Raw genomic sequence first — 18,620 nt, forward strand, 5'->3', positions numbered from 1 at the left:
AAAACTCTTTTAGTACAAACATGCATATTGCAAGTACATGGATATTATAGTGAAGTTATGTTGGATCCCCAGCTATATAAATTTAATGAATTCCTTATTCAGATATAACAAATTATGGATATAGAGAAGTGATTTCATAGTTAAGTTACTTTGTTATAACCGAGTTTTACTGTAAAAGTAATACATTTTGGTGAAAATTATGTAAAAGCAATACGTCCAATTTCCACTATGGAAGAGTTATACTTCTTAGTGCGCTCTTTTGTAAAAAGTTGCAAAATGTGCAAATCTCGCAGGATTTCTGGGACAAAGGTAACATAAACGTAAACAATTTGTTGGATGTCGGTGAACAAATTCTAACAAAAATCAAATGAAACATTTTATTGTTGTGGACTTTATATATGCATCAAGAGTAGAAACGACAGCAATATCAATTTTTATCTATTGATTATGGTATGTATCTGTTTATCATCTAAATACAATGCACATGCCTCCGAAATGTCGTATTTTTATTAATGGATGATTAATTTAGGGTTCTTGCTCTCTTACATATATCTATTAGTTCATCTATTCTTTAATCGGAATGACAAACACATTTAACTTTGAAAACTGGATTGAGATTGGCATGTTTTGAATATCCATTGGAGCGCAACGTCATAAAGCTCCTAGTCAGAGGACCAAACGCACCTTTAATTGACTGAAGAGTTCACTTAAATGGAAATAAAACATATTGTTTAATATGCATCATTTAATTATATGTACAAAGGATCTTCAATTAAACATTATTAATTTGCTCTGCAAAAGAGTAGTACCACAGATGTTTAGGGCTAATTATTAATTCTTAAATACCTAGAATAGGTTAATAGATGTATTTCAACGTTTAGGAATTTTGCATTGAGCGTGTGGTTCGGGTAAACACTCCTTGTCCAATGAGTTGCCATCTAACCTCAGGTAGATTTTCTTTTGACATTTCAGGATTTTTGCATATTTACATAAATTATTGCATCTATACCCCCTCACCTGTTCTTTTTGTTGAAATGGGTTACATATAATAGCAGAGACATGCATGATACATGTACAACTATCCTTAATAAGGAGAGGGGATGAGTTGAGGGGCAATACCAGAGTAAAATTGAGGGACTATCTCTTGATAGATGGGGAAGTTTCCCAGCTCCAAGGTCTTAGGGACTTCACTCTGAGTTTAATTCATACAAGTGATTAGTTTTTGACAGTCATGTAATTTTTAGGTGTGTGTGTGTGTGTGTATCTTTATTTGGTTCGATCTGAATACCACCATATGATCTGATCATTTACATTTTTGAAATAGTTGGGAAAAAATAACAGACAGGAAACATTATACAGGGTTTCCTGAGACCCCCCCTCAGTTGTACTTCAGTAAATGTGGAGGGATTCCTGCATTTATTATTTGCATCTGCAGAGGATGCAGAATGAGGAATTCCCATATGACAGGGGATTTTTCCAGCTGAGAAGAAATAAAATTCTGAGATTAAATAGTCAAATTTTTCCTGTCACTGCTTAAGATTTCACTCATAACAAAAATAGAATTTATCCCTGAATTAGAAGTTGATCTACAGCTTTTAGGAGTAACTAAGTGCTAGATGGTGTTTTTTAATTGATACTTTCTTTCCATCCTTAGTAAATAAAATCAGGGCTGAGATCAAAAGGTTGCTGAACTATGTCAATCACTTTGTCTATCTGTCAGTTTATTAATGAACAAATCCGTTAGTTTACTTTCTAAATCACATATCAAAATCAGCAAAATTAGAAAAGATATTATATTTTATTAATAGCATCAGCATGCAATCAGTCAATGTTGACAAAGAAAAAAGCCAAAGAATTAGTATATATATTTATCATCATTAAAGTTATTTGCATTTTAATCAGATCAGCATATAAAGCATATTAATTAATGCCTCCTGCTCGCACAAATTTCTCAATTACCATAGATCTATGTGTTGAAGTGAGTTGGATGCCCCGGCCTATATCTGTTTTTTTACCTCCATATCTTGCATTCTCTAATATCTCTGATATTTATGGTCTCATTGAGTTTGTGGCAATGAGGGTTGACTGTATTAAATATTCCAGTTTACCAGTATACCTTCTATAAAATCAATGATGTCTAAATATTCACTCAGGTCTTATTATAAGTTAATCCGGAATTCTTGAGACCGATTCTCAGAACTTAAGTGTATAATGATTGTCATTGAAGAGGATTGGATATAAAGACATGCTACAGCAAAGCAATCGGATATGACACATCTTCAGATCTAACAGAGTCTAATCAAAGCTTTGTTAGTGATGTAAATTAATCTACAGGGAACCTAACAATCAATATACAAAAGAAAAGGGAGACAGAGACTTAAGCTTGAGTGATTAATGTGAAAGTCAGAAGACATAATAATCTGTAGAAATATAAAACTTGGTAATCTTCAATTGGACTGCTTGATTCAATGGTCTGTTGTTGTATATTGATACAAGGAAAAGCATTTTCTAGATTAAGGCATTGATAGAGAAGAAAATTGATACCTTAATTGGTTTATCCTTGTATTAAGCAGAATAAGTGAGAATAACTGTAGCATATTTTATCAATTCAATTCAGTTCAATTTATTCACTCAAAACCATGTAAATGGTACATGAGGTACAAAAACATATAAAACATATATACATTTTGAAGCAAAGGTGAAATTGAACAGACAATTAATTTTAGAAATAAGTGTACATAAGTTTCAAAGACATTTTGGCAAATTTCACAAAACTTGATGATATTTGGATTAGAGCAAAATTTTTGGTTCAAATAAACTTTCCTTAGTTGGTTTAGAGCACTACATTCTAGAATATAATGATACTCATCTCCTGTCTGGTTACTACTGCATAAGTTACAAACTCTTTCATTTCTTTGAGTACCATTCCATCTATCTGTTTCAATTGTGGTGATTTGTGGTATAACAGAAGTTTTTTAAATTTAAAAGATAACAGTGTTAAATATTTTTCGCACTCAAAATTGGTTTTAAAAATTCTATAATTTAAACTTTTTGAAGATTCTTGAACTTCGCTATTCCAGTTTTGAATATATTGTTTGTTTGACTGTAGCGGTTATCCATTCTACATTATAAAAATATTGTTCGTGCTCATACCATATATTTGATAAACCACATCTATCAAAAATCTTCTGTACAAATGATATCCATGAATTTTTCATTTCCTCTTTATCATGTTTACGTAAATACAATATACTATTCTACACAATTTGTTTTCTTTTCCTTTCACAAGTTTTGCCCAATATTTTATCATTCTTGAGTAAATATTTATGTATAATGGAAACCTACCAGTTTCTCCATAAATCATATAACTTGGAGTTTACTTTTCAAATTCAGTATATGTTTTAAATAATGTAGATGTACTGTTTTATCGATATTTTCATACCCCCATATTTCACAGCCATATAACAATACTGGTGAAACTACTTTATCAAACAAATCTAATTGATATTCGAATGGGAGAAAACTGCCTAATTTTATGTATTACACCATACATTGCCTTGTGTGCTTGTTCACATAGGTGTTTTCTTGCTTTACATAATGAGCCTGTACGAGAAAATACAATCCCTAAATAATTAAAATCCTTGACTACTTCTATGATACCTGCCATTATATGTAAAAATATTCTTTGGCTGTCTACCCTTTGAAAAAAAAAGTATCTTTGTTTTCTTGATATTAACACATAATTTCCATTCTTCACAATATTTGCAAAATTCATTTAAATAATGCTCTCTGAAGATCTTCAGCAGTTTCAGCAAGAATTACAGTATCATCAGCATAAAATAAGATAAACAATTTCATATACAAAAACAACTCATCCTGTATACCTTTGCTAATACTAGACAAACCAACAATATTCTTTTCTGTCAAAAAATCTTCCAAGTCATTAATATATAATGAGAATAAGAAAGGCGATAAGTTTTCACCTTGTCATACACCAACATTACAATTAAAAAATTCAGATGACAGACCATTCATTTGTATTTTAGATTTGATACCACTATACATATTTTTAATAAAAGTAAAACATTTACCATCGACCCTATATCAGAACTACAGTGTGCATTAATAACTTTGATTTTAAACAAATGAATGATCCAAAAGTTTGTAACAGGAGACCTTCTTTAGCAGCATTAGACTGAGGGTTATGGAGTTGATTGACATATCACTTTGTCTGTCTGTATGTTTGAATGTGAATTCATGACACTTTTTTGTCATGCAAAAACTAAAATAGTTTTCAATTTAATTTTTTTTTTCAATATTATTCAGAATTACTCTTCTATAGGAAACAGACTTCTTTAGATTTGCATGTCTATAGGTTATACAATGTTTGAATGTGAACGTTATTTCTTGACACTGCAGTTGTCGATGCAATCAGTATAAATATCAAAAATTTAATTGCACAGAATGAAGTATTACTTAACAGACTTGGAAGAAATATAAGTTTCATATCATTTTGTCTGTCTGTATGTTATATGTAATGGAATGTACTTTTAACTATATATCCTTTCACAGGAAATAGTGAGTCCCTTTTTAATTGTTTCACTGTTTTCTAGTTTCAGATGTAGTGCAAGTGTGCCCCTTTCCTTTGAAAAAAAAAATAAAATAAAATTAGTTTATTACCAGACTCCTTAATTACAGAACGCTGTAGTAATTTCTCCTCCCAAAAACCCCTCCTCCAAATAAAAATACTTTATTTTTTATAGAGTGTTATATTGAATTTTAGGGAGAGGCAAAAGGAAGAAGAAATGAAGAAGATTCATGAGTTGGCTGAACAATTAAAGGATGTTACAGGTAAATACTGGTAATTAATGTGTGGATAAATCTGGCTACGGGGCCATAAAACTTAGACGAGCTCACTTTTGATCTCAATCTGACACTTTTTACAATGGATTATATAGTGGGAAAGTGAGACTGAGATCAAAAGTGAGTTTATCTAATTCTTTTGGCCATGGAGCCTGGACTCAAAATTGAATATCTTCATTTTAGCACAGGAAGTCATATTTTGGATATCAATGTCAGTGGTCACTGAGAGAAGGGATAATTAATGAATATAGAATACACAAAGCAAATAGGGGGAGGGATCCTGAATTAATGGAAGATTTCACAAGTTTATTCTGATTAATACTCGGCAGAAGGGCTAAAGAAAGCTACAGACTAATTTTACTGCTGTTGTCTGCTTTGTCACTTTAATGATTTTTTAGCTCTACTGGTCAGAGACCAGAAGAGCTTATGCGATGTGTGTCCGTCCATCTGTCTGTCTGTCAATCCGTTTTGATATCAAAACGCTATCCTCCTACAGTTTTGAATGATTTTAATATAACTTGGCACACAAGTAGACTACACTAAGATACGTAGAATAGTGCATCGGTTTTTGATTTCGATGAACAGTGTTGCCATGGTTACTAAATATAGAATTTTCTGTGAAATTCCTTTAAAACGCTACTCCTTCTACAGTTTTGGTCTGATTTCAATATAACTTGGCACACAAGTAGACTACACTGAGATACATAGAATAGTGCATCGGTTTTTGATTTCGATTAACGGTGTTGCCATGGATACTAAAAATAGAATTTTCTATGAAATTCCTTTAAAATGCTAATCCTCCTACAGTTTTGGTCTGATTTTAATATAACTTGGCACACAAGTAGACTACACTAAGATACATAAAATAGTGCATCGGTTTTTGATTTCGATGAACGGTGTTGCCATGGATACTAAAAATAGAATTTTCTATGAAATTCCTTTAAAACGCTACTCCTTCTACAGTTTTGGTCTGATTTCAATATAACTTGGCACACAAGTAGACTACACTAAGATACATAGAATAGTGCATCGGTTTTTGATTTCGATGAAGGGTGTTGCCATGGTTACTAAAAATAGAATTTTCTGTGAAATTCCTTTAAAATGCTAATCCTCCTACAGTTTTGGTCTGATTTTAATATAACTTGGCACACAAGTAGACTACACTAAGAGACATAGAATAGTGCATCGGTTTTTGATTTCAATGAACAGTGTTGCCATTGTTACTTAAAATAGAAATGTCTGTGAAATTCCTTTAAAATGCTACTCCTTCTACATTTTTGGTCTGATGGCAATGGCTTCTTTTCTCATCCTTCGTTATATGTACAAACCAGTAGAGCTACAGTCTCGACAGAGACTTCTGGTTTATATTCATTGAACATAATTACAGTGACATACTCCATCAAACAAATTTCTATGAAACATTGTATAGGAAAAACAGACACTGTATCTTCCATTATCTAATGTAAAACTCTCAGATCTGATCTTGAGGATTCACATTAGCTCATGTTACGTAATACAAATCAATAGAGAGTATTTAGCTCACCTGAGCTGAAAGCTGATATCACTTGTTGTTCGTGGCCCATCCATCTGTCTGTTAATTTAGCTCTACGGGTCAGAGACCAGAAGAGCTTATGCGATAGTAATGCGTCCGTCGTCTGTCCGTCTGTCTGTCTGTCCGTCTGTAAACAATTTTTCAAAATGTTACTCCGCCTACAGTTTTGGTCTGATTTCATTATAACTTGGCACCCAAGTAGACTACACTAAGATACATAATTCTGTTTATCGGTTTTTGATTTCAATGAATTGTGTAGCCGTTGTTACTAAAAATAGAAATTTTTGTAAAAATCATTCAAAATGCTACTCCTCCTACAGTTTTGGTCTGATTTCAATATAACTTGGCACACAAGTAGACTACACTAGGATACATAATTCTGTATATCGGTTTTTGATTTCGATGAACGATGTTGCCGTTGTTACTAAAAATAGAAAAATTTGTGAAAATCATTTAAAATGCTACTCCTCCTACAGTTTTGGTCAGATTTGGCCCCGTGTCACAGCAGGTGTGGTACGATAAAGATCCCTCCCTGCTCAAAGGCCGTAAGTGCCGGGCATAGGCCTAAATTTGCAGCCCTTCACTGGCAATGATGACGTCTCCATATCAGTGAAATATTCTGGAGAGGGACGTTAAACAGTATACAATCAATCAATCAATCAATCAAAATGCTACTTTTCCTACAGTTTTAATCTGATTTCAATGTAACTTGGCACACAAGTAGACTACACAAAGATACATAATTCTGTTTATCGGTTTTTGATTTCGATGAATGGTGTTGCCGTTGTTACTAAAAATAGAAAAATTTGTGAAAATCATTCAAAATGCTACTCCTCCTACAGTTTTAATCTGATTTCAATATAACTTGGCACACAAGTAGACTACACAAAGATACATAATTCTGTTTATCGGTTTTTGATTTCGATGAATGGTGTTGCCATTGTTACTAAAAATAGAATTTTAAAAAAAATACTTTCAAAATGCTACTACTCCTACAGTTTTGGTCTGATTTTATTATAACTTGGCACACAAGTAGACTACACTAAGATGCATAATTCTGTATATAGGCTTTTGTTTCAATGAACGGTGTTGCTGTTGTTACTTAAAAAAGAAATTTCTTTGAAATACTTTTAAAATGCTACTCCTCCTACAGTTTTGGTCTGATTTCAATATAACTTGGCACACAAGTAGACTACACTAGATACATAATTCTGTGTATCAGTTTTTGTCATTATTCTATTTATTGCTTTTGTAAAGTTTTAAATCCCAACTGCTACTTTTCTCTTTCTTTATTATAAGTGTGGCCCATCCATCTGTCTGTAAACTTTTCACATTTTGAACTTCTTGCCAAAAATCACGGGGGCAATTTTAACCAAAGTAGGTACATAGCATCCTCGGGTATAAAAGGGAGTTTAAACTGTTGAAAAGAAGACCAATCTCCCTTATAAGAGAAGATAATCAAGAAAATACAAAATAGGATGTGGTCATTAAAAAATCTTGTCTCAAGAATTAGAAGTTTAATACATTGAATTTTATATACATGTATTAGGAAAAAATCTTTAATTAAAAATTTTCTTTTCAAGAATTGCTGGGTCAGAAAAAAAAAATTAAACTTATATGAAAGCTTCTGTCTGGAAGTATAGATTCTAAGTTGTTCAAATGAAGACCCCTGGAGGTATAGGTTGGGGCACAATAAAGCATTTCAAGGGGATATCTGGTGAAAACAATAGGACCATAGTTACTCAGGTGAGCCTGGTGGATCACAGGCCTCTTGTTTCAGACTTTAATTGATGTAAAGCTGTGAGCTGTGACAACAAGGAAAGTTATTCCTTAATTGTATGTGGCTAAGCTGTCTTTAAATTAGTCATGGATTTAATGTTCTAGTTCTGTCAGGAGATCTTAAAGTTACTATATTACTGATGCAGTAGCTTGTTTACAGTCAAGTAAATTAACTGAGTCACTCTGGTGACTTAAATATTGCTATCTTTTTTGTTTGCCAAGCAATATACATCTTTCATATATATATGCATAATTTTTAGCTTTTTCTCAGGTAATGGTGTTTGGGTGGGACATAGAGTACATATAGTGAATATGCCCCCCCCCCCCTTTCTCTCTGAATATTTATCAGACAAACTGCCAATTACATGGTGAGAAATTGAGGGACTGTATTGGTCGTAAAGCAAATTTGCATTTATTCATTGGAAATCTTCTCTACCTCTGGTACGTTCTTAAGCAGGCAAACTAAGTGCATTATTATTTATGATGAGCAAAGGTGCCTCTTTACAATTGGGATATTAGGGGTGATCAAAAAGTTCACAAACTATCTCTTTATTTTACAAAACCACAATTCAGATCAGATTGAAATATGGCACAAGTCAAATAGAGTCATACACATGTTCTATAAATAGCATACCTAATGAAATGTTTTGCTCTATATTTGTGAGATCACGATGTGAAAATGTGGCAAGTTCCCTAGTTGTTACTCATTTTCTGAATAATTATTTTGTTGATCCCTTATATATTTTTTTTTAAAGCTGTTTTTGAATTTGTTTATTTTGTGTTATATCCATGGATTCCTTACAAAGTTTTACTATACTCAGGTTACTGTTAAGGCCCTTGGGCCTCTTTCTGCTTACTATAACTATAGTTATTAGTTAAAGTTATCGGTTAGTACATATCCTCATTTGAAAATAAAAACTTACACATCCCTCTGCTGAGAAGACTTGAATTAAATTGATGTGAAAGCATTTGTAATTATTTTTAGTAATCAAGGACACAGAAACCCCCCGGGAACATGTAGTCGTGGTAGAAAATGTGACAGAGGATATAGGTAGAAATTAACCTTAGTAAACTGTATTTCTTCAAAAATTAAACTTTAAGTCAACTATACTTGTTCTAACAGAATTGTGCACATTTGAAATTTTTTTAATTGAAAATTTCTTGTGTACAAAAGATGTTTTAACATTCTTATTTTCCCTATATAAGTGCATTGTATCCTTATAGTGACACATTGTTGAGTAATGATTGTTTAAGAATATTTTCAGTACACATGTATAGATTATTTTTTTGTCAATATATGGCAATAAATTATTAATATGTATTATTTATATTTACTCACAAAGGAGGTGTTGAACAGAAAATAATCCATACTGAGCAACCACATAATGGAGAAAAGAGTCCTGTCCCAGATCAGTCAGGGAGGGATGAAACTAAGGGACTACCCCAGGAGACTAACAGTGAAGGGACCGAGGTGCCTGGAGGGGGAGATAGTCCAGGGGGAAATAATGGGGAAAACGACCCCACCACAGGATGCACTGGAGGAGGGGAGTTGCTGGGGGCAGAGGGAGGGAGTGAGGCCCCAGTGGTACCACCAGTGTCAGCTAATGAGGTGCTGAGGCAGCTGGAGGCTCAGGTACAGTAACAGGATTGGTCAGTTTAAATTTTTGGAAGGTCAACACTACTGCTATATTGTGAAAAATTTCAACTCATTATTGCTATATTTCTTAGAAATTTTGGGTGATTATTACCGCTACATTTTATCAAAAGACAAATGCCAATTACTGCTACATACTGAATCAGCCAGCATGATGCAGCTGAACATAAGCTCTGTTCATCATGATGAACTTTTTTAAGAAATTTCAAACAATCAGTAAACTCAATATCAAAATTACATTCTAGAATTGCATGCAATTTAGATTTATGGCAAAAATAAGGAGTTTCATTTCTCTGCACATTGATGTAAGGAAGGAAAATGAGACCAAGGTGTGTGCTGTAGCTCATGGACCTTGTGATTTCAAGTCTGGTGTCAATTATAGTACAATAAAAGTACACATGATGGTGAGACAGACTAAACAAATAGTCCAGTTTTTTTGCCAAAGCAATGCCTTACTAGTGACCATCAAGGGATTCTTTATCATCTACTGCTAACTGTTTATAAACTGAGAATTAAGGAAGTCAGAAAAATGTGAGAGGAAAATAAACATTTCAGTGATGCATCTGAAATAACAAGAGAGAAGAAAGTAATTAGAATTAAAATCTCAGTGGCATTCCTTTGTGTGTACCTGTCATGAGTAACCCAGAGTCAATTCAGTACATTATCTTAGAGTATACGAACCAATTTTCATTCAGAGTGTTTCATTGTAAGATTACTGTATACAGGGTTATTTTCGCCCCGTGTTATTTTCGCCCTTTTGCACTTGTGAACAATTTTGCCCCATTTTAAATTCGCCCAGTCATAGTTTTGTTTAAGAAATTATGCTGTGTAATTTGAATTCGCACCGTTTTAAATTTGCCCAATCAGGAAGAGGGCGAAAGGGGCGAAAATAAAACGGGGGCGAAAATTTCCCTGCATACAGTAATTTGTATGATGTAAATTAAAATATAAAGTAATTAGTAAAAAATGCTTGTCTTTAAGCTTAATGCCTTTGTTTTTAATTGTAAGATTTATCCATGTTTTTTTTAAATTTTTTTTTTTAAAAAAAATATTTTTTTATTCATAAAAGTGTTCCTATAGTGAATTAGTATTAAATTAAAAAATTATCTCTTGAAAAGATTGTTCTTATCAATTTTAAATATCTTTGAAAAGGGGGTGGAAGGAAGCTAACTGCCTTTTAACAATGAAGTACTGAATACAAGGAAATTTTTGTCCCCATTTTATTTTCCCCTTTCTGCCCTCTTCTTGATTGGGCAAATGTAGCATGTGGCAAATTCAAATTACACAGTATAATTTCTTAAACAGAACGATGACTGGGTGAATTTAAAACTGGGCAAAATTGTTCTTAAGTGCAAAAAGGCAAAAAATAAACCTGCATACAGTATATTTGGTTAATTTGTATATTTTCAACAATGTTAGTATGAATTCTCATTTGTGTGCCTATATGTGACTTTTACAGGGACACACCCAGATGTTTGCGGTGACCCCCCTACCCTGGTGTCCCCACCTGGAGACAGTATCCCCCGTCCCCCGGGGTCGGATAGATACCAGCTCCCCGTGCGAGACCTGTGGTGATTCCTCTGAGAACTGGATTTGTTTAGTCTGTTACAAGGTCAAAACCATCTCTTAATTCCAGTGTCAGCTATTTTTATACCCCCTGCAAATGAAGTTTGGGGGGTATATAGGAATCACCTTGTCTGTCTGTCTGTCTAGCTGTCCGTCCGTCTGTCCATCCATCTGTCTACCTGTGCAAACGTGTTCGGTCCATATCTTTCTTATGGAGGAACATTAGAATCTGCTACTCCACACAAAGATTGCCCATGACCTAAGGGTGTGTCATGACCTTGACTCAAGGTCATTTGAGGAAGTTCAAGGTCACTGGAAGAAAAATTTCATAATTTGTGTCCGGTCCATATCTTTCTGATTAATAAACTTGGTAGGTTCTCATTTCAGGCAAAGATTCCTCCTGACCTAAGGATGTGTCTTGACCTTGGATCAAGGTCATTTTGGGAAGTTCAAGGTTACTGGAAGAAAAATTTCAGAATTCGTGTCTGTTCCATATCTTTCTTATGGATAAACGTGGTATGTTCTAATTTCACACAAAGAATGCTCATAGCATTAGGGTGTGTCATGACCTTGACCTAAGGTCATTTGGGGAAGTTCAAGGTCACTGGAAGAAAATTTTCATAATTTGTGTCTGGTCCATATCTTTCTTATGGATAAACTTGGTAGGTACTCATTTCACACAAAGATTCCTCCTGACCTAGGGATGAGTCATGTTCTTGACCCAAGGTCATTTGGGGAAGTTCAAGGTTACTGGAAGAAAAATTTCATAATTTGTGTCCGGTCCATATCTTTCTTATGGATAAACTTGGTAAGTTCTCATTTCACACAAAGATTGCTCATGACCTAAGGGTGTGTCATTACTTTGAACCAAGGTCATTTGGGGAAGTTCAGGGTCACTGGAAGAAAAATTTTATAATTTGTGTCCGGTCCATATCTTTCTTTATTATGGAAAAACTTGAATCTACTACTTCACACAAACATTGCTTATGATCTGAAGTTGTGTCATTACTTTGAACCAAGGTCATTTATGCAAGTTCAAGGTCACTGACAGAAAAAGTTCATGATTCGTGTCTGGTCCGTATATTTAGTCTATTTTTTTATTAGGCTGTGCCTTCGTTTCATTTAAGAAAAATATAATGAGCAACTACATTTGCACTAAAAATGTTTTAGCATTTTTCTCTTCTCTTAGATCCATAAAATATTCATGATTTAGCACTTCTGAAAAACCCAGCGGGGGGTATTTTGTCCCGTTTGGACAGTTCTAGTTTACACATAAATATTGATTTATACCAAGCACGTGCAGTTACTTTTTTTACAGGAAAAGTGGTCAAGTTTTTGTTCATATCAGCTATATTAAAACTAGTAATAGTGAAACCTGTCTAATCCAACATGCACTGGGGAGACAAAACTTTATATTGGATGTACATGCATGTACTAAAAAATGAAAAAAGAGGTTGGATTTTACATTGAAATTCATTGCACAGTTGTCAGATTAAACAATTAACTATACCCCCCGCTTGAAAAGTGGGAGGGTACCGGGGTATATAGTAATTGGTATGTCCGTCCGTCTGTCTGTTATGCTTTTAGATACCAGACCTGCCTACCCTTCCACTTTTGGCATAATTCTTCTGCTTTTTACCATAAAATTACACTATTACGCCACTTAAATAATATTAATTTTACGCTTTTGATATTTTAGTTAAAGAACAAGGTATGGTTTCTATACAAATCTTGCCTTGTGGTTTTCTAAAAATTAAAAATGGTGTAAAAGATAAAAACTAATGCTTTCTGAATCATTGAAATTCCATGCAGAGAAATCGTACAAATCATTTTTCTCACACATGTTTTAAATACCAATTGTGACGTCAAAAAATGAGCATTTTCCATGTTTTTCTTGGAAAAGTTGCAAAAACACAATTTTCAATGGAAAAAAGTAAAATATTGTCCACAGGCATCGTCCAAAAATATTTTGAGATATGTGATTTTTTATTGACTGTTTCACAACATATCAAAAAATTAAAGTGGGCGACGGCTGTGGACACTATTTTCTAAAGGAAAATTACCCTTGATATTGGCTAATTTGAGGCATTTTCTGTTAAAAATACAAAAATGCATCACATTTATGACGTCATATTTGCAGAATGGTAATTTTTTGCGCCATATTCTTTCCTCATTTATCAAAATCATATACTTAACTAATATTTAAGCAAGTTTAAAAACTTTTTGATGACATAACATTTTTAGGGCAAAATAAAGTTAAACCAATTCCATTTGAACGTCTAAATTTAGTGTTAAAGTACAACATGCTGCAATGAAATGAGAAGTTCTTATAAAAGTAATTCAAAGAGGACCAGTTCGATAATGTACGTGATATACCAAGTAGTTACATGTAAACTGGTATGGTGAAGATTCAGAAGAAGACGAGAATTTAAGGCACTACTTACATTACGATATTGCAAAATGTACGACCATTTCTATGCTCAATTAAGTTTACTTTAACATTGCTTAGAACAAGATAGAGAAATGTGAGTGCATGTTTAAAAGATACAAAACAATGTTATAATGTACGATTTGTTTTAACATTCAAACGAAAGCCTTCAGTTCAGTGATTTGATACAAATTGACCAAATGCTTCATTAAGGGTGTACAGATGAATTAAGTTTAATATATGGATACTGGTATTTTACAACACTTTTTGCGCCAATAGATGATTCGAAAAATTAAGAAAATTGTATGCCAGCTTTGTTTAGTAATGTACAATTTCTGTTGTTTTGAAAGAAAATAAAGTATTATAGTAAAACAAAAAAAATAGGAAAACATGATTGATTACGCTTTTACCTCTGAAATTCCACCAAAAATGTACTGAAATTACACCCTTGAAATGAAAAGGTTAGGCGGGTCTGGGATACCCATCTCTTATCTGCAACTCCTCTCATACCACTGACTAAAATTTGATGAAACTTTCACAGAATCTTTATTACATATTGCTATAGTGCACCTCATATTTTACTTTTTCATCCGACACATATTTTGGGTTTCCCACAGCAAAACATGAACACTGCCATTATATTCGCATGGGAGGTGGGGGGTATCATTTAGTGAGCTCATTGCTCACATATGAGCCTCTAGTTTAATTCACTGCATTAGTGTGGATATCAGACAGATCCAATAAACAAATAGTGATGACTACTTTTAAAACTAGCTTAATCAGTACATTTAGCTAGAACACCTGTTCACATTTGAATTTCTTAATTCATATTTGTTACAAAGTCATAATACAAGAGGATAAATAACTCTACCAAGATTTTCTTTCATTTCAGATTTACTGTAGCCGGTTTGTCAATGAGCACATGTTGATGCATGGAGTAATGGAGACCCACCTAATGTGCCTGAGTTTCTCTGATCTGTCAATCTGGTGTTACGGGTGTGAGCATTATATAGATAATCTGGTATGTATACGTTTTACATGTGATATAATTTCTAGAATTGTAAAAACAAATTTAATTACATGTAGTACCTAAATATTACCAATAAGTGTTTAAATATTATAATAAATGAAATTTTGGTGTTGCCTCTAAGTGATATTAATATATCGCTTTACAGTATAATGCCAGGTTTTAATTTTCTCCTCCTTAGGCACTATTTGAGGCCAAAAATGCAGCTCACCTCGACAAGTTTGGTTCAGCTCTTCCTAGACCCCTGTCTCTGTCGTGACGTTATTGCTCAGATGAATAATGTTATAATTATTGTACAGATTAGATGACTATTTAAGAATTTAATTTGTAATCATTAATGTATATTGTATACATTTATATAGGATGTACTAGAATACATAAATAAGTTTTAACATAGAAAAAATTATAAATTATCTAAAAAAAAAGTACAAATTATTTAAAAAATAATAAAACCTATACTACCCAGCGATTACATGTATTTTTTTTAGTTTTTCTGATCAAAATTTGTCCGTTGTCTGTCGCCGTCATTGTTGTTGTAAACTTTTCACATGTTCATCTTCTTCTCAAGAACCACTGGACCAATTTCAACCAAACTTGCTTCAAAACATCCTAGGGTAAAGGGGATTCGAGTTTGTTCAAATGAAGGGCTGCGCCCTCTTCCAATGGGAGATAATTATGAATATGTGAAAAATTAATGGCATTTAAAAAAAAATCTTCTTCTCAAAAGCCACTGGGCCAGGAAAGATGAAACTCGTGTGGAATCATCCTCAGGTAGTGTACATTCAAGTTTGTGGGGCCACAATGGCCGATCAAAGTTTTACATAAGAATATATAGCAAAAATCTTTTTCTCAAGATCCATAGGGACAGGAAAGATGAAACTCATGTTGAATCATCCTCAGGTAGTGTACATTCAAGTTTGTTCAAATCATGACCCCCCGTGGATAGGGTGGGGCCTCAAAGGCCGATCAAATTTTTACATTATAATATATTTTTAAAAATCTTTTTCTAAAGAATAGCTAAGCCACGATTAGTGATATTTATATGGAAGCATCCTCTGGTAGTGTAGAATTAAATTTGTTCAAATCATAACCTCCAAGGGTAGGGAAGGGTCTCAAAGGTGGATCAAGGTTTACATACGAAAAATAAAGGGAAAAATCTCAATAACAGAAAAGCTATGTTAAGTCATATTGACATGTAAGCATCCTCATGTATTGATTTAAATTTGTTCAAATCATGAGTACCCTTTGGGGTAGGGAGGGAAACAATGGGGAGTCGAATTCAAATTATTACAATTGAAGTAATATATAGAAACAAAATGTTAAAAAAAAAACATAAAAATCTTTTTCTCGAGAATTTTCTCAAGAACTTGTATGCAGAATTGATATGGAGGCATTCTCAAGTAGTATTAGAATTCAAGCCCCCACCCATCCCACTCCCTCAGTAAACTTTTCAATTCTGATCTGATTTGTGCTTTTCCCTAGCCAATGTGCTCAGGTGAGCGATGTGGCCCCCGGGCCTCTTGTTTTTTTTACTTGGATACTATATTTCTGTTGTTTATAATGATAATAACTAATTTCTTTGAATGTCGGCTGCTCTACACCTGGTCATAATTGAGCGCTGTTCATTTTCAGATAAATCAAATTTCCTATTTTCCAACAGGTTTATCTGTTCAGAAGAAAAATTATCACTAAAATTAATTCTTCCATTAAAATAAACAAAGATAAATTGCACATAATATTGTAGAAAATAATGAATATCTTGAGAAAAACGATAATTGTAAAATTTTCATCCCAGTCAAGATTTTTTGTGAAAGAGGCCCGAGTACAAAGTTGTTATATGCAATGGTATTGTACAGTGGCTGGAACGTTATTGTTGACAAACCAATCGTGTAGAATCGTTCGTGTATCGTGAGTGATCGTTCGTGTAACGTGCGAGATCGTTCGTTTATGAGACTCAATCGTGTGCGTTTTTAATCGTGTGAGATCGTGCGTTAAGAATCGTGTAAATTTCGTTTTGTAAGTTTTTATCGGAATGTTATTTGTAAAATAAGCATTTCCCTTGTTTGTTTTTCTTAATTTATTAATCAAAATCCAAATAAAATGAAAAAGAGCAATTTACATAATAGAATGCAGAACGAACTAATTATCGCCCGTAAACAAGCAATATAGTAAGTCGTACAATATTAAGTTCTCGTCAAATAGCGCGATCAATATTTTGATAAACCGTACTTAGATCTCTAACGCCTTTTTGAAAAAAACTGATTTTAATTATTATTTACTTCTTATTGTGGTCAGGATAATCTTGAAATCAATTCATTGAAAATAAATACTGTTTTTTTTTTTTACAAAGAAATAAAGATTTCTCAATGCTTACATAACTAGTTAGTCGACAAATATACATGGACACGGCATGATTTTCGAGAGTTTTGATTATCTGTGTTCATCTCTTGAGCTTATTTGTAATGAATTAATTTTAAATTTCTGCAAATAAAAAAGTTGAATAATTGGCAAGTTTATCAGACATTGAATCAATGGAAACATAAGGATAGAGTTTGTAATTATAATTTAAGTCATTCCATGCTGCCATTTTTGTTCAATCTTATCCCCCTTTCTGCACATCATGATATCCAATTCAGTCAAATTATACGACCCGCATACATGTACATCGTCTAATAGAAGGAACAAAATCCGTTTTCTTTCATCGGAGAATTACCTTAGAAATAATTATTTTTAATCTGAAATATTAAGTCTTGCATATATTTAGTTACAGAAATATCAATTTCCGTTTTTTTTTCTTCTTCAAAGTCTATGAAATAATGTTGATAATTCTTTGAAATCTTAAATAAGTATTAAGCCGTATTTCGTTTTGAAAATATTGATTCCTAAATATTTTGAACTATTTTGAGTGAAGAAACGTGCGTTTGCGTTAACGATCGTGTAAGATCGTGTAACGTGTAGAATCGTGAACGTGAAAGATCGTTCGTGTAACAGGTTTAATCGTGCGTTAATCGTGCGGAATCGTTCGTGTAACGTGATCGTTCGTGTAAGTTGTCAACAATAACGTTCCAGCCACTGTACCACATTTGTAAAATTCTGGATATTAAGTTGTATGTGTTCCGGACTGACAAGGCTCTATTCCTCTAAAAGAAGTTATTCCCCTTTGCACATCATCAATTTATATACAAGTTTATGGAAAGATTTTTCAAAATATAGAATTATACAATTTGTTCATAATAATTATGTACCTATTTTGCCAAATCATTGTTTTTTGTGTAGTCTTCAGCAGCATTTTAAAAGTGACAAAATGGGGCAAGAACTGTGCATGCAAGTAAATAGATCTACTTTTAACTTTATTTTATGAGAACTATTTTGATTGACCCAGATAAGCATCTAAATCAATATGAGGCTTATGAGCAGCAGCATAATTTCATCAATTAGCTTACCGGGTATACTAAATATATTGTTTTTTATTCATACTTCTATGGAGTCTTATTATCCTGTGTTGTTATATTCCGGTGATGGTTAATCCCCTTGGGGCTTCTGTTGAAAGCTGCACTCTAATAATTTCAGCATAATAACAAACAATTTTTTATTTTTTTTTTAAATTTATTTTTATTTCTTCATGATATATGGATTAACTTGTGTATACTTGAATTTTTAACATCATCCCTGAAAATTCAACAATAACAAATCACAGTTTAACAAAATATACAATGAGATTAAAAATTACAATAAAAATTGAAAGAAAAAA

General features: G+C 33.0%; 1 protein-coding gene and 1 long non-coding RNA gene across 5 annotated transcripts in view; both read left to right on the plus strand.

Annotated features, from left to right (window-relative positions):
• The window catches only part of LOC134276559 (histone deacetylase 6-like), a 68,577-nt gene extending 52,945 nt beyond the window's left edge, over nt 1-15,632 (plus strand). For all 4 annotated transcript variants that reach the window (XM_062758800.1, XM_062758804.1, XM_062758803.1 and 1 more), the window contains 6 exons: nt 4,784-4,851; nt 9,180-9,245; nt 9,538-9,827; nt 11,308-11,460; nt 14,735-14,863; nt 15,051-15,632. In XM_062758800.1, coding sequence (XP_062614784.1) covers nt 4,784-4,851; nt 9,180-9,245; nt 9,538-9,827; nt 11,308-11,460; nt 14,735-14,863; nt 15,051-15,128 — 784 coding nt within the window. In that variant the 3' untranslated portion in view covers nt 15,129-15,632. The remainder of the gene's footprint in view (nt 1-4,783; nt 4,852-9,179; nt 9,246-9,537; nt 9,828-11,307; nt 11,461-14,734; nt 14,864-15,050) is intronic.
• A 33-nt stretch (nt 15,633-15,665) lies between these two features.
• Nucleotides 15,666-18,620, plus strand: LOC134276561 (uncharacterized). Its single transcript, XR_009994074.1, has 2 exons — nt 15,666-16,714; nt 17,939-18,620. It is a non-coding gene; the product is annotated as an uncharacterized LOC134276561 (long non-coding RNA).

The sequence above is a fragment of the Saccostrea cucullata genome, unplaced genomic scaffold, assembly GCF_032062105.1.
Source record: "Saccostrea cucullata isolate Sc308-1 unplaced genomic scaffold, CSIRO_AGI_Scuc_v1 ctg1404, whole genome shotgun sequence".
Taxonomy (NCBI): domain Eukaryota; kingdom Metazoa; phylum Mollusca; class Bivalvia; order Ostreida; family Ostreidae; genus Saccostrea; species Saccostrea cuccullata.